This window comes from Saccostrea cucullata, unplaced genomic scaffold (assembly GCF_032062105.1).
Source record: "Saccostrea cucullata isolate Sc308-1 unplaced genomic scaffold, CSIRO_AGI_Scuc_v1 ctg1878, whole genome shotgun sequence".
Taxonomy (NCBI): Eukaryota; Metazoa; Mollusca; class Bivalvia; order Ostreida; family Ostreidae; genus Saccostrea; species Saccostrea cuccullata.
In genome coordinates this window covers 61,744-82,700 of record NW_026920665.1, presented here as the reverse complement: position 1 = coordinate 82,700, position 20,957 = coordinate 61,744, and the positions used below count along the sequence as shown (strand labels likewise).

Genomic DNA, 20,957 nt, shown 5'->3' with positions numbered 1-20,957 from the left:
TTAATTATTACATTTATGCATGTACATGTGTCATTGTGTGGGTTTTTGCATGCTCCCTAACCCCCCTATAATGCATTATGTGTACTGAAGCAATAGTTTTTGACAAACATTTTAAATTTCAATTAGAGATCCACAGGAATTTCTTTATCCACAAATTTTCTGTTTTCATAAATACTGTATAAAACATGGATTATACTGGAAGGTTGAAAGTTTAATGATTTTTGTAAATAAGAAATATGGTTAGCGAAACTTTTTTTTTGGAGTTATACCTTTTAGGAAGATGGTAAAAGTTTACAAGAATGCTGTTGAAAACAGATCATTAAGTTAATTTTATTTTATAAACTCTTTGGATCTACATTCCATTTCTTCCTTTGCACAACATTTTCTTCTTATTAATAAAAAGTTAATAGTTAAGATTGATAACTATAATTTTCCCTTTTCCTTCTGTTGAATTACTCATGTTGGCTGTAGCAGAATATTTCAAGACTTTTAATCTCTGTGTGTTATATATTGGAAATATCTTTAGGTTCTTATTTTTTTCATTTTCCATTTTCATACTTTTACATCAAATCAAGAGATTGCAATCATTTCCCTCTATCCTTTACATTAGAAATGCATACCCCACTGCAGGGTCTGTATGTTAACTGTTTTCTAGTTTGGGCAAATGAATATGTGATCGAGGCATTATACTTTTATATACATTGTACATTTATAAGTAAAATTCCATGTATAATAGATAATATTATTTGAGACTACATGTATTATACATGTATATATTAAACTACAAATTGAATTCTTTTTTTATTTTTTGAAATGGACTTGATTGAATTTATAATTATAAATTATGCAAGTCATTAGTGATAAGTTAATATAGACAATACAATTTTTCATCAATTTTTTTTTTTTTTGAATATTTGTTGTCAAATAGTGGCAGTCAAATGAGAGATTTATATGATACTGAGAATCATAACATACATTCATGTATGTGCTGGCAAAAATTAATTGCAAGAATATGCTTTATATTCCTGTTAAAAGTTTTACATAAAAGTCAGATAAATATGTCAATCAGAAAAAAGTGCTAGCTACAATGTAGGTGTTTGTTTTATTAGGATATTTCTACCATACAGGTATTAAAGCTACTGTAACAATGTATGATGGACATATATTTTTTTTCTCTAGTGCTATAATTTTTTTTTATCTTTGTTATTTACTTATATTGTAAACAAAGAGACCTATAATATACATTGCACCTGTTAAATAAATTGCTATCTTGAAATAAACTGTTATCAATATTTACATTCTAGTCTGTGTCTCATATAATCTTTTATAAAGGTAAGCCCACTTGGTGCAGTGGTCAGAATGTTTGCTATAGAGTCATGGAATAAGGAATTAATCCCTAGGTAGCATGTTCAGTTCCAACCGTATAATGTGGAGACCAGTCGTTCTTCCAGGACCATAGTGTGCATCTAACTATAAGTGGACTAGGTGATGGCATGACAGTCTGATTAAAATCAAACCTTACACTAGCCCCTTTATTTTGATGGTCTACATGACCTTATTTTGTACCCTCCACTTGCAATTGGTGGCATCTCTATATGAGGGGAAAATTATCGAAGGGAAGTTAAACCAACAAACAAAACCTTTACAAATGGATGCTAGACGATCAAGTTATTATTATTATTTTATTTTTTACATGTTTAACTTTAAGCTTTCATTAACCTATGTTTACTGGAATTCATAAATTTAATATAAAACTATTTTGAATATTGAATGCAGTTCACTGTATTTTTTTTTAACTTGTGTATAGTAGTCATAAAAGGACATCCACATTTCTCTCCGAGGTCAGAATCCTACAAAATTCGAATTGATTTGCATCCAGATGTAAGAGACACAGAATATACCTGGTAAATAAAATTCAAAAAGACATTTTTAAAAAAGAATTCAGTCAATAAATGAATCTCAATAATCCATCAACATGAATGTTTTAACAGTGGTTCTATAAGCTGTTCTTTCCAATGAACATAGGACAAACTTCTGCCCTAGAGTCAACTGAGTATTCATTAAAATAAACAATTTGAAAAAGGGAAGTTATATTCTCTCAAAATACTGATTGGACAACACTTCTTCAACCAACATACTAACAATGAACTGTAGAGCCATATACATGTATGTCCCCTTTTGTTAATGTGGGAGGAGGGGTGGGGTGAGGAGTAAAGAATAATCAATCGATATAATTTATCAAATAATTTATTAAATATTCATATCCAGTGTATAGGATTATTTCAGTTAAAAATCAGGTGACAGCTATAGATATCAGTTGCATACATAATTCTTATGTTCATTCTTTTTCCAAGCTAATATCAAATTTTGTTAGTAACATGTACATGTAGAAGTTATATCAAACACTTTTATACACGATTAAGCTTGTATACATGTATATGCTGATAAGATGTCCTTTTTTTCATGTATAAAAAACTTGCAGCCATATGCTTTGATATAAAAGGATGTTGCCCTTATTTACACTGTATACCTATGAATCGTGAAAAACGCATCTCAAAATTGTAAACATTTAGAACAAAAATCAATTGCATTACTATACCTGTGATTAACATAATGAAAAACACACCTGTACAAAATAAGATTCTCTGCAAATCAGCTGAGCTGAGAATAACATTTACCCATGTCAAAACAGCGTATAGTCTGGGACAAATATATTATTATTTAATGTATGTAAAATGTGGATATTTTGGGGATTACAACTGATGGCATTTTGTAGTGAGTATATGCATGTACACTATTCCATTTTTAAAATCCTGGATAAATCAGAAGCATGCATCATCTGTTTACAAAATTGAAGCAGCTTGAAATATTATCTGACAATTCCACAGAGTAACAGTATATATATAAAAAAAAACTGCTAATATACCTGTTAATTAATTAGAGTCTCCTAGCCACATGCAGATTCTGAATTTCTTAAACTAGTTTTATAAAAAATACAGAAAAACTCACAATTCCTTTACACTTATCAGTAGAAAAATAAACCATATACAATCAATTTTTAGCACTTACACACAAAATACTCTAGAACATTTACAAAAACTCTTATATAACAATCTACAAATAAAACTATCTAGTATTATTATTATGGATTTTCAAGAGACAAATAGGACTAGCTTTTGTAAGATTATTATAGCAAATTTGTGGATTATACAGAATGTAAAAACTAAGAAAAAAACATGTTTACAAGTAAATATCCATTGCTGTTAGCTAATCAAAATGTAATATTTCCAATTGATCATGAATCACTGAATGATTTTTTAGTGTAAAAAATAAACATTTAACATAGACCACCTATTAAGTACATGTATTTGATATGTATCAGGAATAAACATACAGTCTTTGAGGGTACACTGTATAATAAAAAGCTTGGCGTGCATGTTTACACTGCATTAATTTGAATAATTCTACGAATCTTACAGAAAAGCTAAGCTCTTACATGTATATACCATTTATTTTCCCTTATCAATAAAAATTTCCAAATTTAAATTTCTTGAACATATCAATTACAATATTTCCTAAACACTCAAATCAATCTATCTTGTATATGGATTTTTTAAACTGTCTATGGCATTGAACCTTAACTTTTATTCATCATTTAGATCAGCAGTCTTCATTATAAAAGTGTTCAAGGCACGTCGTTCATCCGTTAATTAATTCCACGTAATTAGCAGGAAACATTCCGTGCTGTCCGTCTGGTCCCATTCCTGTCCACCAACCCTCGTCGATTTGTTCGATGTTTGTGATAATTTGGTCGGGATCAAAGGTAATTTCAGAATCATCCGCTGTAAATAAAATAAAACCAATGCAAATACAGCGTATAAATAAAATTCATATTTCAGAGTAATGATAAGTACGAAAATCAATTTATTGATTATTGATGACAACTTTTACTTTGGCAAACATGGCAAAGTCAATTTCCCTATTACTATGCCATAAATGCAAACAGAGTAAAAATTAATATGCCTCTTTCAAGAAGCACTTTGTACATTTATGATAAACTTTATTTTCTATCAAGGTGAATATTCTTCATTCATGATTGTGCTTGTTTGATCCTTTCATCATGGTGAAAATTCCCTATATTTTGTGTGCAACAGAGACATGTATGTGCCTCCAAAGAATTTCAACCCAGGACCTTTGGAATGCCAATCCAGTGGAATACCGATCAAGCTAAAAGGTTAAACTCCTAGCCCAACTAGTATGATTCCCTGTGTATCTAACAATACCACATATGTCCTAACTCTGCGTACCTGCTTGATAGTCGTACAGTGCCCTGGCACACAGCCCATGTTCTGGAAGGATCCCGGACGTGTTCTGTTCCTCGTGATATTGCTGCTGTTGTTCCTGGTCATCGTAATACTGGTCATGTCCGTTCTGTGTGGGGGATGGTTCTGGAGGGTACTGGTCCTCGTCTGGAGGGGGGTGGGACACCACCGCAGGGATATGTGACTCCTCCGCATTATCTTAGGGAAGGTAAAAAAAATACAGATTATGAGAATACCCATTCTACTGCATGTTATTGATATTCGTCCCCTGGACAAATATCAAATATTAAAGTAAAGGATTAAACAGAAAAGATATAAGGAGAATAAAGGGAGATAATAAGGAGAGATAAATAAGAGATACATGTACAAGTTTCTATTTTCAAAGACACATGAATGAAACACATTAATGTCAGAAACTTTGTGCAAGAGAGACAAACCAATGGAGAAAGGAATGAATAAGTAACTTTGTAAAACCCTGAGTGCTTCTTTATTTTTTAAAAAATAAATATATCATAAATTCTATAATGATAATGATAATTTTTCTGAATGAAATACTTGTACATAATATCTGATTATTTTGGATGTTACAGTAGAGATCATTCATTTTTTTAATAGAGATTACTGTTACAGTCATTCAAATTGAACTTAGAGAATATTATCACACTTCACATAATCAAAATTTATTGCAAGGATATTAAATAGTCTGAAAACAGAGAAAGAATTAAAATCTAGAAGAATGTGATAATGAAACAAAAGGTACACCTTGAAAGTATATACATACGTACATGTATAAAGACTTTTACTGAGTATAAGATGAGCTTGATGTTTCATGCATTTTTTGAAATTATCTTTTTTAGCAAATCAACTTACAATTAGAATAGGTTCCTGATAAAAAAAATTTCACAGTATCTCAAAAGTCGATTTTTAACAAAATCATATATTTACTCCACCTCTAACTAGAAATCATTTTATGACAACCTCAAGCTAATACTTTTAAACACTTCTAGCTAATTCTACCTTCCTCTAAATTAATCTGAAATGATTCACTCGAGTATAAATACAAGAACTTCGTTAGTTTAATGAGAAAACTGGCCCCTACCTTCTCCCCACTCATCGTCATTGTTGTTCTCCTCGTCGGAGTCCTGTCTGGGAGGAAGGCCCTGAGCCAGTAGGTTCCTGGCCCGAGGAAGCTGAGGTTCGGGCTCACTCTTCTGAACCTTTGGCAACTGAGGTGAGGGTGTCCTGGGGGGTGGGGATGGCTCCCTGGGGGGTGGGGAAGGTTCCCTGGGAGGAGGGGAGGGTTCTCTAGGGGGAGAGGAGAAGGTTGGCCCACTTGGTTCTGGTTCAGCAAAACTACGCTCTGGTTTGGGGGGATTTGTGGGTAGCTGGATTGGTTGTTTTCTCTGCACTGGTTCTTCCTCCTGCTGCTGTTGGTTTAGGAAACCATGTTGGATTTTTCTGTGAAAATAAATATATTTTATTTTTTATGCCTTAAAGCAAAATGATCTTGGTAAATACATGTATATGTAGTATTAAAAGTCTTTTCTTAATCTGAAATATTTCAGTTTTTCTGAATCCAACACCTTTTTCAAGAGGTGCAATGACCTACTATATTAATTAAAGGGAAAACAGAAAAGCTTATCTCCATATCAAATATTATTACATATCTCTAACCTGCATTTCTAGGGGACCACATCTTTAAAGAACTATATGCGGTATATTGCATATGTTTGCCCCCACAAAAGTCAAATTTTGAAAACTTCCTGAAATGTGCTGAATTCAATAAATTGTACGAGAAATATAAATTAACAGAAAATATTATAGTTCCAGAGCAGTGTATTCACAATTTCTGTTTTTGTGACGTCACAAACTAGTCTGATTTAATATTCTTTTTTAGAAAGAGGACAAAATGGACAAAATTTCAACAATTTAAGCTTTAAAATTTATAGAGCGCATGTGTGTTCAGGAACAATATTGACATATTTCATTGATATTATCATTCTACACATTATATCAAAATATTTATCCTGAACACACATGCGCTCGGTGACTTTTCTTTAAAATATCGACGAAATATGTACATTTTTCTGCAAAATTCATAAAAAACTGAAATTTACGTCATATTTGTGACGTCATTACGTACATATGACGTCATTACTTATGAAATTATTCAGTGCTTTGATGTCAGCATATACTCCCCTGTTTAAGGACTTAATTAAATATTACTCCATCAAAGTTTGATTTTGGGGGCAAATGTTGGTTAATACCGCATATAGTTCTTTTTCGATATTACCCTTATTAAATTGTCACTCACCAACAAATTTAATTACATGTATTTAAAACATGAATAAACATTGAGGTCATGAACAAAATTAAAGTCATCAGTTTTTGTCCTGTCTATTTCATCTACAAACTGATCAATTATCTAACATTCACTTCTTCAGTTAAGGGTAAAATTTTCCTATCCAATACCCTGACATAATATGGCAGATCAATAAATCTAACCTAGGGGGTGGAGGGGCTCTGTATGCTTGCTGATCATCGGTCTCTGATTCTCGTCTCTTGAACAAGGCTCTGGCATTGGCTGTACTACTACTGGTCAAACGGGCAGCTTCCTGTGGGAAAAAAATACAAATATAGGTCATCATTACTTACACAAAAATAAATGTTATGAGCAAAAAAGTGACTAGGACCATACTTACAATGAATGACACAAGAAAGTCTGAAATGTGACTTTAACAATACATTGACTTATCTAGCAAATCAAAACTGATAAACTCAATTTTGAAAAAAAACATGTCATACTAACACATACTAGATAAATGCAATATGGCTGTAATTGATTATTTCAAATGGTCATCTATCTACATAAATGTGACGTATATTCATTGTTTGAAGTCATTTCAGTTTCTATCAGTTTGAAGTTGTCCTAATCAGAATTTCAGCCCGTGTCAGACTTACAGCTGCCCTCTCCTTCCTGATGGCCTCACTTCGGCGACCTCTCTCCTCCTCCTCTTTGAAGGCCTCCTGCTGCTGTTGTTCCTACAGAAACAACCATAGACAAAAAACGTATGAAAATCTTCGACATTTATCTCTGTGAAGTGAAAAGAAAATACCCAATTTCCTTTCTTCCAAATTATCATGTTACAAACATTTTACATTTATCATTATTTTTTTTAGCAATCATGTTGTTATAAGCATGGCTGATGGTCAATTTGTTGATTTCAGTTATGTTCTATTTTCTCCCTTTCCTCCCTAGGCGAGTGTAATTTGTTTCAAGCTGGTATGCTGAATATGAACTGTTACATTTACTTAATATTTAAATCATTAATTAAAAATAAGAAAAGGAATAAAGAGTAAGAAATTGAAGAAAGGAAACGAATTTTAAAAGTATTTTAAACGGAACCAGAAGTCTCTGTCGAGACTGAAGCTCTACTGGTTTGTACTTATAGCAAAGGAAGAGAAAAGTACTTAAGCAATTGGGAATTGAAACTTTACAACAGCAATAAATAGAACAATGATCCTTGATAAAGTCTCTTTATGTTCTTAGTGTAGTCTACTTGTGTGCCAAGTTATATTGAAACCAGACCAAAACTGTAGGAGGAGTAGCATTTTGAAACAATTTTACAGAAATTTCTATTTTTAGTAACCACGACAACACCGTTCATGGAAATCAAAAACCGATAAACCTAATTATGTATCTTAGTGCAGTCTACTTGTGTGCTAAGTTATATTGAAATCAGACCAAAACTGTAGGAGGAGTAGCATTTTGAAAGAATTTCACAGAAATTTCTATTTTTAGTAACCACAACAACACGGGAAATCAAAAACCGATAAATCTAATTATGTATCTTGGTGCAGTCTACTTGTGTGCCAAGTTATATTGAAATCAGACCAAAACTGTAGGAGGAGTAGCATTTTGAAAGAAATTTCACAGAAATTTCTATTTTTAGTTACCAAAGCAACACCGTTTATCAAAATTAATAAAGTGCCGCGCCACAGCATGATACGCCCGTCAAAAAAATTACAATTTTCTTGAACAGTTTAGGTGCAAGAAAATCACATCAAACTTGCCCGTGATTCTAAGATTTCGATGATTTTTCCATTCCTTAGAATATTTATCCATCCCCTGTGATGTAGGCATCAATTATAATAAATATTACATAACTGATAGATTTCTGTGCTGGTTGTGTTAGACCTTGTCAAATGCCCATCATCAAATTAGTCTTAACAACTTAATCTATACCAAATTAATTTTGAAAAAAAAAGGCTGGCCATCAAATGACATATGTTATAAACTGACCAGCAGTTCTTCTGTCTAATCCCCAAAGGGTACAGATAAGAGACAGCTAGCCTTCCTACATTGAACTCATTAATTAATCTTTAACTGGATGCTTGTCTACTCATTACTACCAAGAGATGAATGGGTCTGCACTATCTACTATAAATTTTGTTTAAAAACATATAAAATACTCAAAGATTTTTTTTTTGTTGAGATTTAATTTCCAACAGGTTTTAATATGTAATTCATATGGACATGCTGATTCCACCCCACCCCATAAAATTAGTTTTTAAATAAATAATATTACATAATATCAGATTAGTCTACAATGCAATATCAAATTAGTTTTAATTACTTTTCATCAAATTAAGCTAGTCAACAAGAGCTATAGCCTATTTTTAATCAAACAGGCTTACCCATTTGCCCAATACTCAAGGGACAGATAATACCAATGCTCTGGCAGTTAGCTCCTTGCACTCAAAACCCATTAATTTCTCTCTAATTTGACATGCAATTTTCTGTTATCAAAATTCTTCTTGACCAGTGCTTGATAATTACACTCAAGGGAGAGGTAGGATTTCTCTAACATACATTATATTTGTTATAGATAAATGCTGTCAAGTATATGCTTTAATAAAATAAGTATTTTCTTGATTTAACACTTTTTTAATAAGGACAGTGCAATACTCTTACATTATTTGGGATGTGTAAATAAACAGTAAAAAGACATATTTTTTTTTTAATTTCACTTAAATTAAAGGTCACAGTGACCTTGAAATAGGTCGCGACACACCTTCTACCTAAGACGCATAAACTGGCCAAGTTTGATGATTGTAAGTCTTATGGTTTTCTTGTTATGGGCCGGAAAGGATTTTTCCATATTTGGCTATAACTTCTTAATTAAAGGTCAGAGCGACCTACTTTTTGTGCGCGACACACCTTCTACCCAAGATGCATCAGATGACAAAGTTTGATATTCCTAGGCCTAGTAGTATTAAAGTTATGAGCCGGAAACGAAAAAGCTAACAGACAGACGGACAGACGGACAGACGGACAGACGGACGGACACGAAGCCTATAACATAATACGTCCCGTCTTAAGACGGGCGTATAAAAACCGATAAAAATAATTATGTATCTTAGTGTAGTCTACTTGTGTGCCAAGTTATATTGAAATCAGACCAAAACTGTAGGAGAAGTAGCATTTTGAAAGAATTTCACAGAAATTTCTATTTTTAGTAACCACGGCAACACTGTTTAACGAAATCAAAAACCGATACACAGAATTATGTATCTTAGTGCAGTCTACTTGTGTGCCAAGTTATACTGAAATCAGAGCAAAACTGTAGGAGGAGTAGCATTTTGAAACAATTTTACAGAAATTTCTATTTTTAGTAACCACGACAACACCGTTTATCGAAATCAAAAATCGATATACAGAATTATGTATCTTAGTGTAGTCTACTTGTGTGCCAAGTTATTCTGAAATCAGAGCAAAACTGTAGGAGGAGTAGGAGCATTTTGAAAGAATTTCACAGCAATTTCTATTTTTAGTAACCACGCCAACATCGTTTATCGAAATCAAAAACCGATAAATAGAATTATGTATCTTAGTGTAATCTACTTGTTTGCCAAGTTATATTGAAATCAGACCAAAACTGTAGGAGGAGTAGCATTTTGAAAGAATTTCACAGAAATTTCTATTTTTAGTTACCACAGCAACACCGTTTATCGAAATCAAAAACCGATACACAAAATTATGTATCTTAGTGTAGTCTACTTGTGTGTCAAATTATATTGAAATCAGACCAAAACTGTAGGAGAAGTAGCATTTTGAAAGAATTTCACAGAAATTTCTATTTTTAGTTACCACAGCAACACCGTTTATCGAAATCAAAAACCGATACACAGAATTATGTATCTTAGTATAATCTACTTGTGTGCCAAATTATATTGCAATCGGAGCAAAACTGTAGGAGGAGTAGCATTTTGAAAAATTGTTTACAGACAGACGGACAGCTAGACAGACAGACGGAAGGACGACGGACGCATTACTATCGCATAAGCTCTTCTGGTCTCTGACCAGTAGAGCTAAAAATGGAGATTCTCTCTAAGTGCTTGTGGTATCCAATATTTTCTGTCACTTAAAAATACATTTGTATAAAGTGCCAACATATACATGTATTTGTAATAGGCAACTTCTATATTTGTTGTACAGATCTCAGGAATGGCAGGAGTACCAGGTTCTATGTGCTGAATGACAGTGCAACTCGTATCTTACTTCACACCATTTCTTAGTTGACTTTGAAACTCTTTAATTAAGCATGGTCCCCAATGCATAAATTTTCTTGTGTGTATATTGCTTTCTTTGAGTTTACATGCAAGTGTTTCACATATACTGCTACCAAAACCTTTTTAATATTGCTCTAATTTATCATGCCTCTTTTCACATATAGTGTGCTTGTACAAAAATTGACAGTAACGTTTCAAACCTGTAATTCAAAATTTTGACTATCAATTATATCATAATTCAAAAGGTTGAGATTGATGTGTACATTTTGCTTAGAAAAAATGTAGCTGTTTTAAACATGTTAGAAGGAAAAAATAATCATAATTAGTAAAGATTTCAATGAAAGCAAAAGAAGCGACAGCTATATCAGCCTATTCTTAATTTTCTTATATTTTCACAGAAAATGTAAAATTCCAAATATATTCTCAATTAAGAATACATTTTCATTCTCCTCATAATTTCCTATTTGAGGCCTTCATTTTTCATGCTTTATAACAGCTGAAATACATGAATATATTCCTTAAAGAATCTTGAGACATATACATTCATGAATATATCAATTTTTTTTCATCATGCAGAAAGTGTTTAATGCAAAATTAATGGCCATGTTGCATGGTTGTGAAATATATATTCAAAGGGAAACAAATTTGAGTACTTGTGTACTTACACTAGACTCCTCATTCTATATGTAAATGAATTGGTAACTGATAACAAACACAAACTACATGTGCAGCTAAAAAACTGTACTATCTGTGGAGTGAGGATACAAAAAATATAAAGAAATTTTTAAAAATAAAAATTGTGTTAAATGTTATTAAAACAGCTTCATCATTGACATATGACTTGTTCATCTAAATATTGAATCTACTACCATAGTCTCCCTATTAAGTGTCCAGGGTGCTTAGAAAATTGTCACAAGGGAGTAGTTATTTGATAGTCATATTGAAATTATATTTAAGTCCTAACCCTACCCTACAGAAGTTTTGTGGATTAAACAACTCGCTCAAGATCTTGTCAATCACCCTCATTCTGTTCACAAAGATCTATGGCATAATCAATTCGATCAAACATTTCTGATTTACAATTACTTACTCATAGTCTTTTGCATATAGATTTAATTGATATGGAGAATATTGACGAGATCATATGATATAAAATTAATAAAGGGAAGTCTTTATTCTCTGGCAATCAGGAAATACTCCAGAGGGTGCTTATAAGGATAGGGGCCGGCGTTTAATAGGGAGAATATGGTATCACTATGCATAAATACAATTATAAATCACAGAAAGAGGAAGAAATCAAGCATTACACAAATATCTATCGAATATTCGCTTATGTTTATAAGAAGGAAATTTTCTGCATCAGACAGAATGATTTTTTTCCTTTTCTTTACTTTTAATCTACATATCAATCATTGAAAATGAGTGCTTTATATTTGAATGTCATGATAACATTTACATGAAGAATACAACAGAATAATATTACATAAGCAGGCATGGCTGAACTATTAAATCAATAAATTATAATACACAAAACACTCCAGCCTTTCAGCAAATTTTTAAATTGGTGTCATGACCAAGATAAATATATAAATGCACTTCACACCAAAGTAAAGGGAAACACAAATCACTCACAACACTCAAGACTTAATCAAAATAATTGATAGTTTTTCCACATACCCATCTCTTCTTTTGTTCCTCGCGCTCGATTTCACTCGCCCTTCTTTCTCGGACCTTCTGTTCTCGGGCAGCTTTCAATTTCTCGTTCACGATTTTGTCTCTTTCCTGGGCTTCTCGGGCCTACAAAGATGTGCAAATTATAAGCTTTAAAACAATCTGACAGGAAATCAATGAATGAGAAAAGAAATTAGTTTCTTTATCATGATTATTTTTGAGTCTTGAAAAGCAGTTGAATACATTGTAATTTATAATGCTGAGCATATTTTATTTACATGTACTAGCTGAATGACTAAATTATATATTTATAGTATTCTAATGGAACTTTATTTTTACTTATAAAAAATTTATTATCTATGTTATTTTCTTTTGAGATAAATAATACAAATGTCTAGCAATTAAACTATATGTAAAGGATATTGAAGCAACTACAACTAAAACAGAAAGATGAAATATATATATTGCAGGGCTTTCAATATGGATAATTATGTGCTACATGTATTTGTGCAGGCACAATATTTTGGTAGGAATTTGTTTGGAAAATATGGTTGTGATATATAGTCAGGGTCTGGAAGGATTTGTTGTTAATGAATCATAATTCAATGTACATTTATCAATTATTTTTTCTCTTGTTTATCCTTTAAATTCACATGCTATTAAAAAGTTATGTTGATCACAAATATTTGATGCATTCCAAATATAAAGCATACCACTGGTCTCTGTGCTTTGACATGCTAGAGGGAACCTAAAATTTGTACTCTGCAAAGTGTACTTAATAGTTTTAGAGAACAGCATCGAGATCGGTACATATATAATCAATCTGGGTACAATATGATGATAAGGAATTCAAAATACACAAAACTCTGCCAATATCATTCTGATTATAGTGAAAGCATACATTAATCTCAATGCAACTGTCTAGTAATAAATCTCAATGCAACTGTCTAGTAATTAAGTGTTTGCAAAATCAAAAAAAAAATTGTTAATGACACATAATATGTAAAGTCAAAAGTAAACAATAATAGTCAATGTTTTCAAACTAAATCAAAGTAACACAAATGACAATTAAGTCTATTTTGAGCAGCAAGAACATACACGAAAGAATGTTACATAAAATTTATGTAAAATATTTGCTCTATGACCCAAATTTCATAAGGTACTTCTTACATTTGTATTTTGTGTTATATTCACTGGAATCTCATGTGGTTAATTTTGTTAGTTTCAAGTAATTGTAAAGCCTGTTGAATCTGTTTTAATGTACATGAAAACACACAAAAAAGAGCTAAAAAATTTGGTAAACTTTTTTTTTGTAGAAATCTCTATAAAAAGTTGCTAAAACTGACCCATAACCATGGACCACATTTTATGAAACTTAAATAGTTAAAGTTCTATTAACATTAACAAGAAAATTATTTCATAAAAAAATTACAAGAAAGGGTAGCTAAGTTTATAGATTCATAAGCGCAAGAAAATATTTTTTGATATACTGTATACAGGGTTATTTCGCCCCGTATTATTTTCGCCCTTTCGCATTTGCAAACAATTTGGCACAGCTTCAAATTCGCCCAGTCACAGTTTCGTTTAAGAAATTAAATAGTGTTCTTTAAATTCACCCCGTTTTAAATTCGCCCATACGTAAGTAGGGCAAAAGGGGCGAAAATAAAACGGGGGCGAAAATTTCCTTGTATACAGTAGTCTGCTAGTAATACTTTTTGATATGCTACACTAAAACACAGCCTGTGAAAATATACATCACACAGTTATAAATTATTCACTGCAGCACCGATATACTATACAGACACCTAGGTACGTGTGTACCCAGCATGCTATGGCTACCTCTCTTTCCTTCCTCTCTCTCTCTAGTTCATGTAGTTCCTTCTCTCGTCTCTTTTTCTCCTCCACGATACGCTGCTGCTCCTCTTTCTGAATAAGTACAAAAAAAAAACAAAACGGGTAAACAAGTACATAGGACAGATATGAAAGACTCATTACTTTACCTTAATAATTTTCTTTTTCCCTTCATTATTTGCCCTTGATAAAAGTGATTTTTTAAAAAGATTTTGCATTTTTGTAATGTTTGCAGTTGATGTATTTTTTAATAATAAATTTCCTTTTGTTTAAATGAGTAAGCTACCTCTGTCTCTGCCCAGAACTTGTCCCGTGCCTTACTGTTGATGTCTTTGGCTGCTATTGTTCTCTGATAGACGGAACCCTATAAGTAATGGCATCACAAACAAAATGTATATGAAAACAGCAATCCTGTTACTCAAAATCACCACTCTGTTTAAATGCATTGATATAAAAACATGAATGTATCATACAAATAATTATTACCTGAAAGAAATGTATCAATAAAATATATAATAGTTGAGGATCTTGCTGTGGGGAAAGGTTGGATAACAAGCTTATTACTGGGGGAAAAAAGTGAATTTATAAATCTGGAAAGGTAATTTGAATTTGCTGTAATGGAAGATAACAGTGTTATACCACTGGACCAGGGGAGTCCTCTTTTTTGACATTTTTAGCAGGTTTCTGGGGTGGGGCCTTGGGTTTCTCCTGGTGAATGCTGTAGTTTGCCCCCGAGGCTTTTGCCACTTTCTTTACAATATCATCAGCATCTACATCCTCCTCTGTCCTGGCATTCACAGTCACATGAACTCCCTAAAATAATAAAGGAAATTTATAATGCACAAGATTATTCAAATTGTATGGGAGAAAGATTTCCTTGTTTACTCATAGATTTAAAACAAGATAATATTCTTTAATTACTTCCTGCAAGACACACTGAATCATTAAAAATTACAAAGTAATTATCTAGAAATTAATATGAATTTAATTTAATGCAGTGACAGTATTTTGATGCATTCTGGAGACTATAATCATGATAATACAATTCTGCTATGCAGTACAGTGTATTTTTTTATATATATGATATTCTAAAACAAGAGAAAATCTGAAGAGCATTTCAAAATAATTTCACACAACCTGGATTTCTTTGTACAGAATCCGACATCCTATACACAGTCTATTCTCATTAAAATGTAAATTTCTGACATGATAAAACAAATACACTTTATCTGTAACCATGGTCAATGCTACACTAATACTTCAATATGAGAATACACTTGTGTCCTTACTGTTACAACAACTTACTCTGACAAATGCTGCCACATCTCGTAGATGACTTGTACACTTGAATTTCATGGATTCAGGTGCTGCTTCTCCTTGCTGAAGTAAAGTCAAAATCATAAAATAGTTTCGTTCAGTACTTGCTACCAGTCTACCACACACCAAGCTCAATACACATAACAAGTGGATTTTTCTTTTTTTTTTAAATTCTTTTTTATGTGCCAAATTCAAGAAACTAGAATATAGGATAACATATACAGTTGTCTGAGTACAATGTGTACCTATCAGGTATGCATTGGAAAATTTAATTCAACATAAATTTTGAACACTCAAAGTAAATAATTATGTCTTACCCAGTTAATCAAGACATATTTTGGAAGGTTGGTGTTAGGGTCCAAAACTTTACAATAGGCATACATAATCTTAGAGCTGTTTAGGTCATCAGTCATTTCTTCAATTCCCCCATCTACAACCAAAATATCTCACTGAACACTCTTAAATGTAAACGTACTTCTATTTGCAACATTTACAAAAAATATAGCAAAAAATTGTTTGTATAATTTTAGTATGAAAAAGAAATCCTTTTTTTCTTAAAAATAAGTTTCTTTGGGTTTAATGACAATCGATAAGTATATATATAAGGTCTACCCCTCTATACTATAAATCAACGTATGGAGGGGTAGACCTATATATAATGTACTTATCTTTCGTCATTTACAGATTGAGAATGACATAGGGTGTGTCTGTGGAAGTTTCATTTTATTTTAGTAACTAGTGTTCTGCTTACCACCAGTTCCAACAAGCTTGAGGACAGCAGTCTGTCCTTCATACCCCATGACCATCCTAGAGAAAGACAGATATACCATGCAATTAATGATTATAAATTTATAAATTTGTGTGCATCCTAATTAATCTATTTTCATGATTAACTCAAACTCATTAAGCATCAGATCTATATGTAATTTATATATTAAATCTCCCTTCTCTTTTATTCTCTGTAAATTATTGAAGGTATCGGTTACTAATTTTAAATCACATTAAGTGAGATAATTTGAAACATCCTGTTGTGTCATGTTGTATAGATCTCAAGATGTATTTCCTCACTGTCCTCCAACATTTTCAATGATCAAAATGATAGAATTTTAGAAAGGAAGTTTGTATGAAACAGTGACAATTACTTAAACAAGTCAACTGATTACTCATTTTGCCCCCCCCCCCTTCTCAATTAAAAAAATAAAAAAAAAGATAAATCTGATTCAAAACAAATTTTACTGAAAACAGATGTTCAAAATCTAAAATTGAACCTTTCTTTTATCAATCATGCACAGGGCTTTCAAAAAGATTTGAACAAGGTGGTACTTTATCAAAAATTGTGGGGGGTCCGGGGGCATGCCCCCCCGGAAAAATTTTGAAATTTAGAAGCCACCAGACAGCATTTCCTGGTTTCTAACACATAGAAGTATGCTGTTATCAGTGTTATTTTTATGCCATGTTTCCAAGTTTATTTTTGGTCAATACACTTTACATGTGAAATTTAACTGGATGTGGAATTACATAGAAAAATTAGTTATTTGATAACAATAAGATTTAGGTAAAACTTCTTAGTTTTATGCTATATTTGTTTATATATATTTGTTCAAAAAATTTTGCAAGGTTTGAGTTGTAAGTGGTATGTTTTAAATATAAAAAAGGAAATGGATATTCAAAATTTAAATTTAATAAAAGAGAAATGAAATTGTATTTGCATTAAATGAAATTCATTTCTGTTCTACATTAAAGTGCAGATTAAAAAAAAATTAGAAGAAGCACTATATGTTTCATAGCATGTACCAATAAATTCAGCATATTTTTCATTTACTGGTACATGTACATATAAAATAATATACATGTGTAAATTACTCAAAGATGACATAAAATTGGAGACAAAAAATTTTTAGGTATGACTCCCTCACTTTACTGGATATGGTTACAATTCAAAATTCTCTTGACCACTAGGAAACTGCTGAATCAAAGAATTAAATGTATGGCAAAAGAAATAGTTTCTGTTTTATGTCCTTTTGTTTCATCAGAAAGTTGCATATTTAAGACTGTAAGAAATTTATATCGTCAACAAATTTGAAGAGTTGAGGCTATCAAAATGTACAGAGGTAGTCAAAGAACTACCTATTGTTCATGTCGGTTTCTCTATCGGTCAATTGTGTTGAAGACTTTCCGCGGTCTAGTTCCTTGTATCTTAAAAATCTTTTGTGAAACTCATTACCATGGCTTTAAATTGACACTTTTATTTCTGACACCTGGATTCCTATTTTTATTTTCTTTTTGGCCGTATTTATTTAAAATATATCCATAGTCATTAGCTTTTGTCAAAATCAGTAACGAAGGAATTTGACGGATGAAAACAGATATTTTCTCTTTTGTTTCATTTATTCAATTAGATAACATTACGGACTAAGAATATTACAAAGCTTGTGTTGGTAGGGCCTATCGTATTTTTACGCGATTTTTTTTTTCTCCACTGAATATTTTGGCCTTTCTCCAACCGGGTAAAAGTACCGGGTACCGGCAGATTTTGAAAGGCCTGCATGATGCACCACTGTGAAGGCGGCGCATCTGTCAAACATCTAGTGTCAACAAAACCTAGACTAAAGCGGAAGCTTGACTAATAACCATTACAATGCAACAAAATGCGCCATTTGCAATACCCTAAGTATTATTGTTTTTTAAAGTAATTCAAAATACCAATCTGTAGACGTCTTCTCATCCACAACATCGTTGTATGCCTTTAGAAGGGCGTCTTTATTCTTTCGGATGTCTATCGCCATCCTCCTTTTTCCGCATGTGCCTGAGTACTACGTAACTATTTTCTGTGCACATAATCACATGACTCATTTTGTTTACGACGGAAGGAAGTTAACCAGAACGTCAACAAAGGAGAAGCAGAAACTGCTGTTAAAATTGGTTGACAGGTACTGTACGAAAACATAGAATTGAGTTTTAAAAATTAATGATGCTATTGAGAATTTTGGTATCTTGTCGCTGAAAATATGATCGGAAGTCGACACATTATGCGACATAATATTCATGTCAGCAATCTGTGCCCGCAAGCGCGCGTAAAAAATGTGTACTCCTGTCATTCATCAGAAAATATTGTAGACTTGTACATGTACTTTGAGTAAGCATTTTGATATGAGGGGAATTTTAATGACATCATGGATATGCTCGAGGCGTAATTTTATCAACTTGGACTTGTATCGAGCTGAATTTAATAAAATAGGCATATATGATGCAAAACCCCATGCTGTGCTGCACGTGCACTATGTCATGCAAAGTTATTTTTACAAAAGGGTTCACATTATTATAAACAACAATGATTTTTTAAAATGCTATTTCAAATCTTTCATTAACATTGAGTAACAGATGTTTATATAAAATAAAATTTATCATAGATTTAAAAAAATAGGTTTAAAAAGCTATAGGCATTCACATTAACTGATTAATGCATGCATCAAATTCCATCAATCATGTCACTAGTTAAAAGTGCAAGCTAAAACTCATCAATAATCACCAGTTCCATTTAGGTTGTTTGAAAGATGATTGGTTTTTTTTGTTGATTAAAACTAGGACTTTCAAGTTTCAACTATGTGTAATTTAAATGATCATTATCTACAATTTATGTATACTTATAAAAACAAAGTACATGTATATATACAATTCTTATAAAGATCTTGAATAAATTATGTTGCTAGCCTAGTCTTGTCAAACGAAAATTGAATTATCTTTTGTTGATGGCCCTGAAGAGGTTGTTGTCCTAAAGCATTGACCAGCCTATCAGTGGTCATTTAAACTGGGTTCAATACACCGAAGTAATATTGTATAACGTGTTTATGAAGTGAAGTACACATAAATACACTGGACGCCTCAGGTGCCTTGTGGATATTTTGTTACCTGTATTTAATAAAAGATAGTCAATATGTACATAATGCAGACATTTCCCCAGTAATATTTATTTTAGTGAAATTTATATAGACATATAGGGGAATTTGCTTTAGAATTCTGTAATATAATTAAATATTACTATTTCTAGGTTAATATCTTCCTTAATAATCTTATTTTGCTCAATTTCAGCATGTTCAGGTGCTCTGTCTGTATTGAGAATTATTAAAGTGCTTATCATGGTAAATATTTTTTAAACCATCTTTTATATCATAGATAGACACAAAAGCCTCTCTAAAATCAACTATTTTTAGACATTTTGGGACAGGTTTTGAAGGTTAAATTTTTTTGTACTTTGAAAGACACTGAGGTCACCTGAAGATCATTTATTGAAGGTCATGCAGTACAGGATATAAAGAGTTCCAAGGGAATTAAATTAGATACCAGAAAAGATAATATACTCAACTGAACATAATTCCTTGACTTAGCTCGTAAGCTTTTACAGTGAATTAGTGACAGCAATTTTCTACTGTGTGGGATGAAGACAATCCACTGAAAATAAAACACAACTTAAGGCTCTTTGTAGAGACATACTCAGATTTATTTCTTTTCTATTTCACATTTGGGGAAATGGCAAATCATACCAAAAGCTACATCCATGTTAAAATAATGCTTAAATTAGGAGGCTAATCACTCATTAGTAAGATTTTTGATTCAGTATATTTCATTTAGTTGGATGATATGGGTACTAGCATTGTCATCCAGAGCATGTAGAGTATTTGTAGAATAAATAAAAACTTCTGTTTACTTTGGTGATGAAAAGAGTCATTCAAGTATTCTTAATTAGAAGAAGAAACGATTTAAATGGCAGGCGCATGTGTATTTGTAAAAAGCACACCTTACACTGGATAACCTTACCCCAACTGCAGGTAAATCTATAAGACTAGTGCTTTTGATGCAATTGAGTAACTGGGTGCAAAATAAAATATGTTCAACAATTTAAACATTTATCAGTTTCACTGTATTTTTTTCTCCTCTTATTTTATGCGAGTTAAATTTATAAATGAAAAAGATGAGGACAGCGAAACAGTGATATAGATCTCAAAAATCTTAAATAATACAAATTTGTGAAGAGGGTGTAAAACACGCACTCCTGATGTGGGATCAGGTGCCCAGGAGGGGGTAAGGTCCCATTGTTGACCGGTCACACCTGTTGTGAGCCCTGTGCACTGATTAGGTAGAGGGAACAATTCTGTAGTCAAATTCACTCAATCGAGGCACATCAAAGTTTAATTAATTATAGACACTTCATAATTTAATGCAAAA

The 20,957-nt window shown here is 32.0% G+C and overlaps 2 protein-coding genes across 5 annotated transcripts in view; one reads left to right on the top strand and one right to left on the bottom strand.

Moving 5' to 3' along the window:
• Positions 1–2,231: 2,231 nt before the first annotated feature.
• Positions 2,232–18,582, bottom strand: LOC134254961 (drebrin-like protein B). 4 transcript variants are annotated; one of them, XM_062737498.1, is made up of 15 exons: positions 18,438–18,582; positions 16,486–16,541; positions 16,052–16,164; positions 15,723–15,797; positions 15,057–15,230; positions 14,704–14,781; positions 14,406–14,492; positions 12,573–12,692; positions 11,561–11,575; positions 7,284–7,364; positions 6,828–6,937; positions 5,422–5,780; positions 5,193–5,207; positions 4,308–4,520; positions 2,232–3,842 (listed from the first exon to the last, which is right to left on the bottom strand). In XM_062737498.1, the coding sequence occupies exons 1-15, from the start codon at positions 18,518–18,520 to the stop codon at positions 3,700–3,702; spliced, it is 1,722 nt and encodes a 573-aa protein (XP_062593482.1). In that variant the 5' UTR covers positions 18,521–18,582; the 3' UTR covers positions 2,232–3,699. The 4 variants fall into 4 exon arrangements, with proteins under 4 accessions (XP_062593482.1, XP_062593497.1, XP_062593488.1 ...); XM_062737513.1 differs by lacking the exon at positions 5,193–5,207; XM_062737504.1 differs by lacking the exon at positions 11,561–11,575.
• Positions 18,533–20,957, top strand: part of LOC134254995 (rho-related BTB domain-containing protein 1-like) — a 17,778-nt gene continuing 15,353 nt past the window's right edge. Inside the window, exon 1 of the mRNA XM_062737536.1 lies at positions 18,533–18,664. The gene's annotated coding sequence lies outside the window, so the exon portion shown is untranslated. The remainder of the gene's footprint in view (positions 18,665–20,957) is intronic.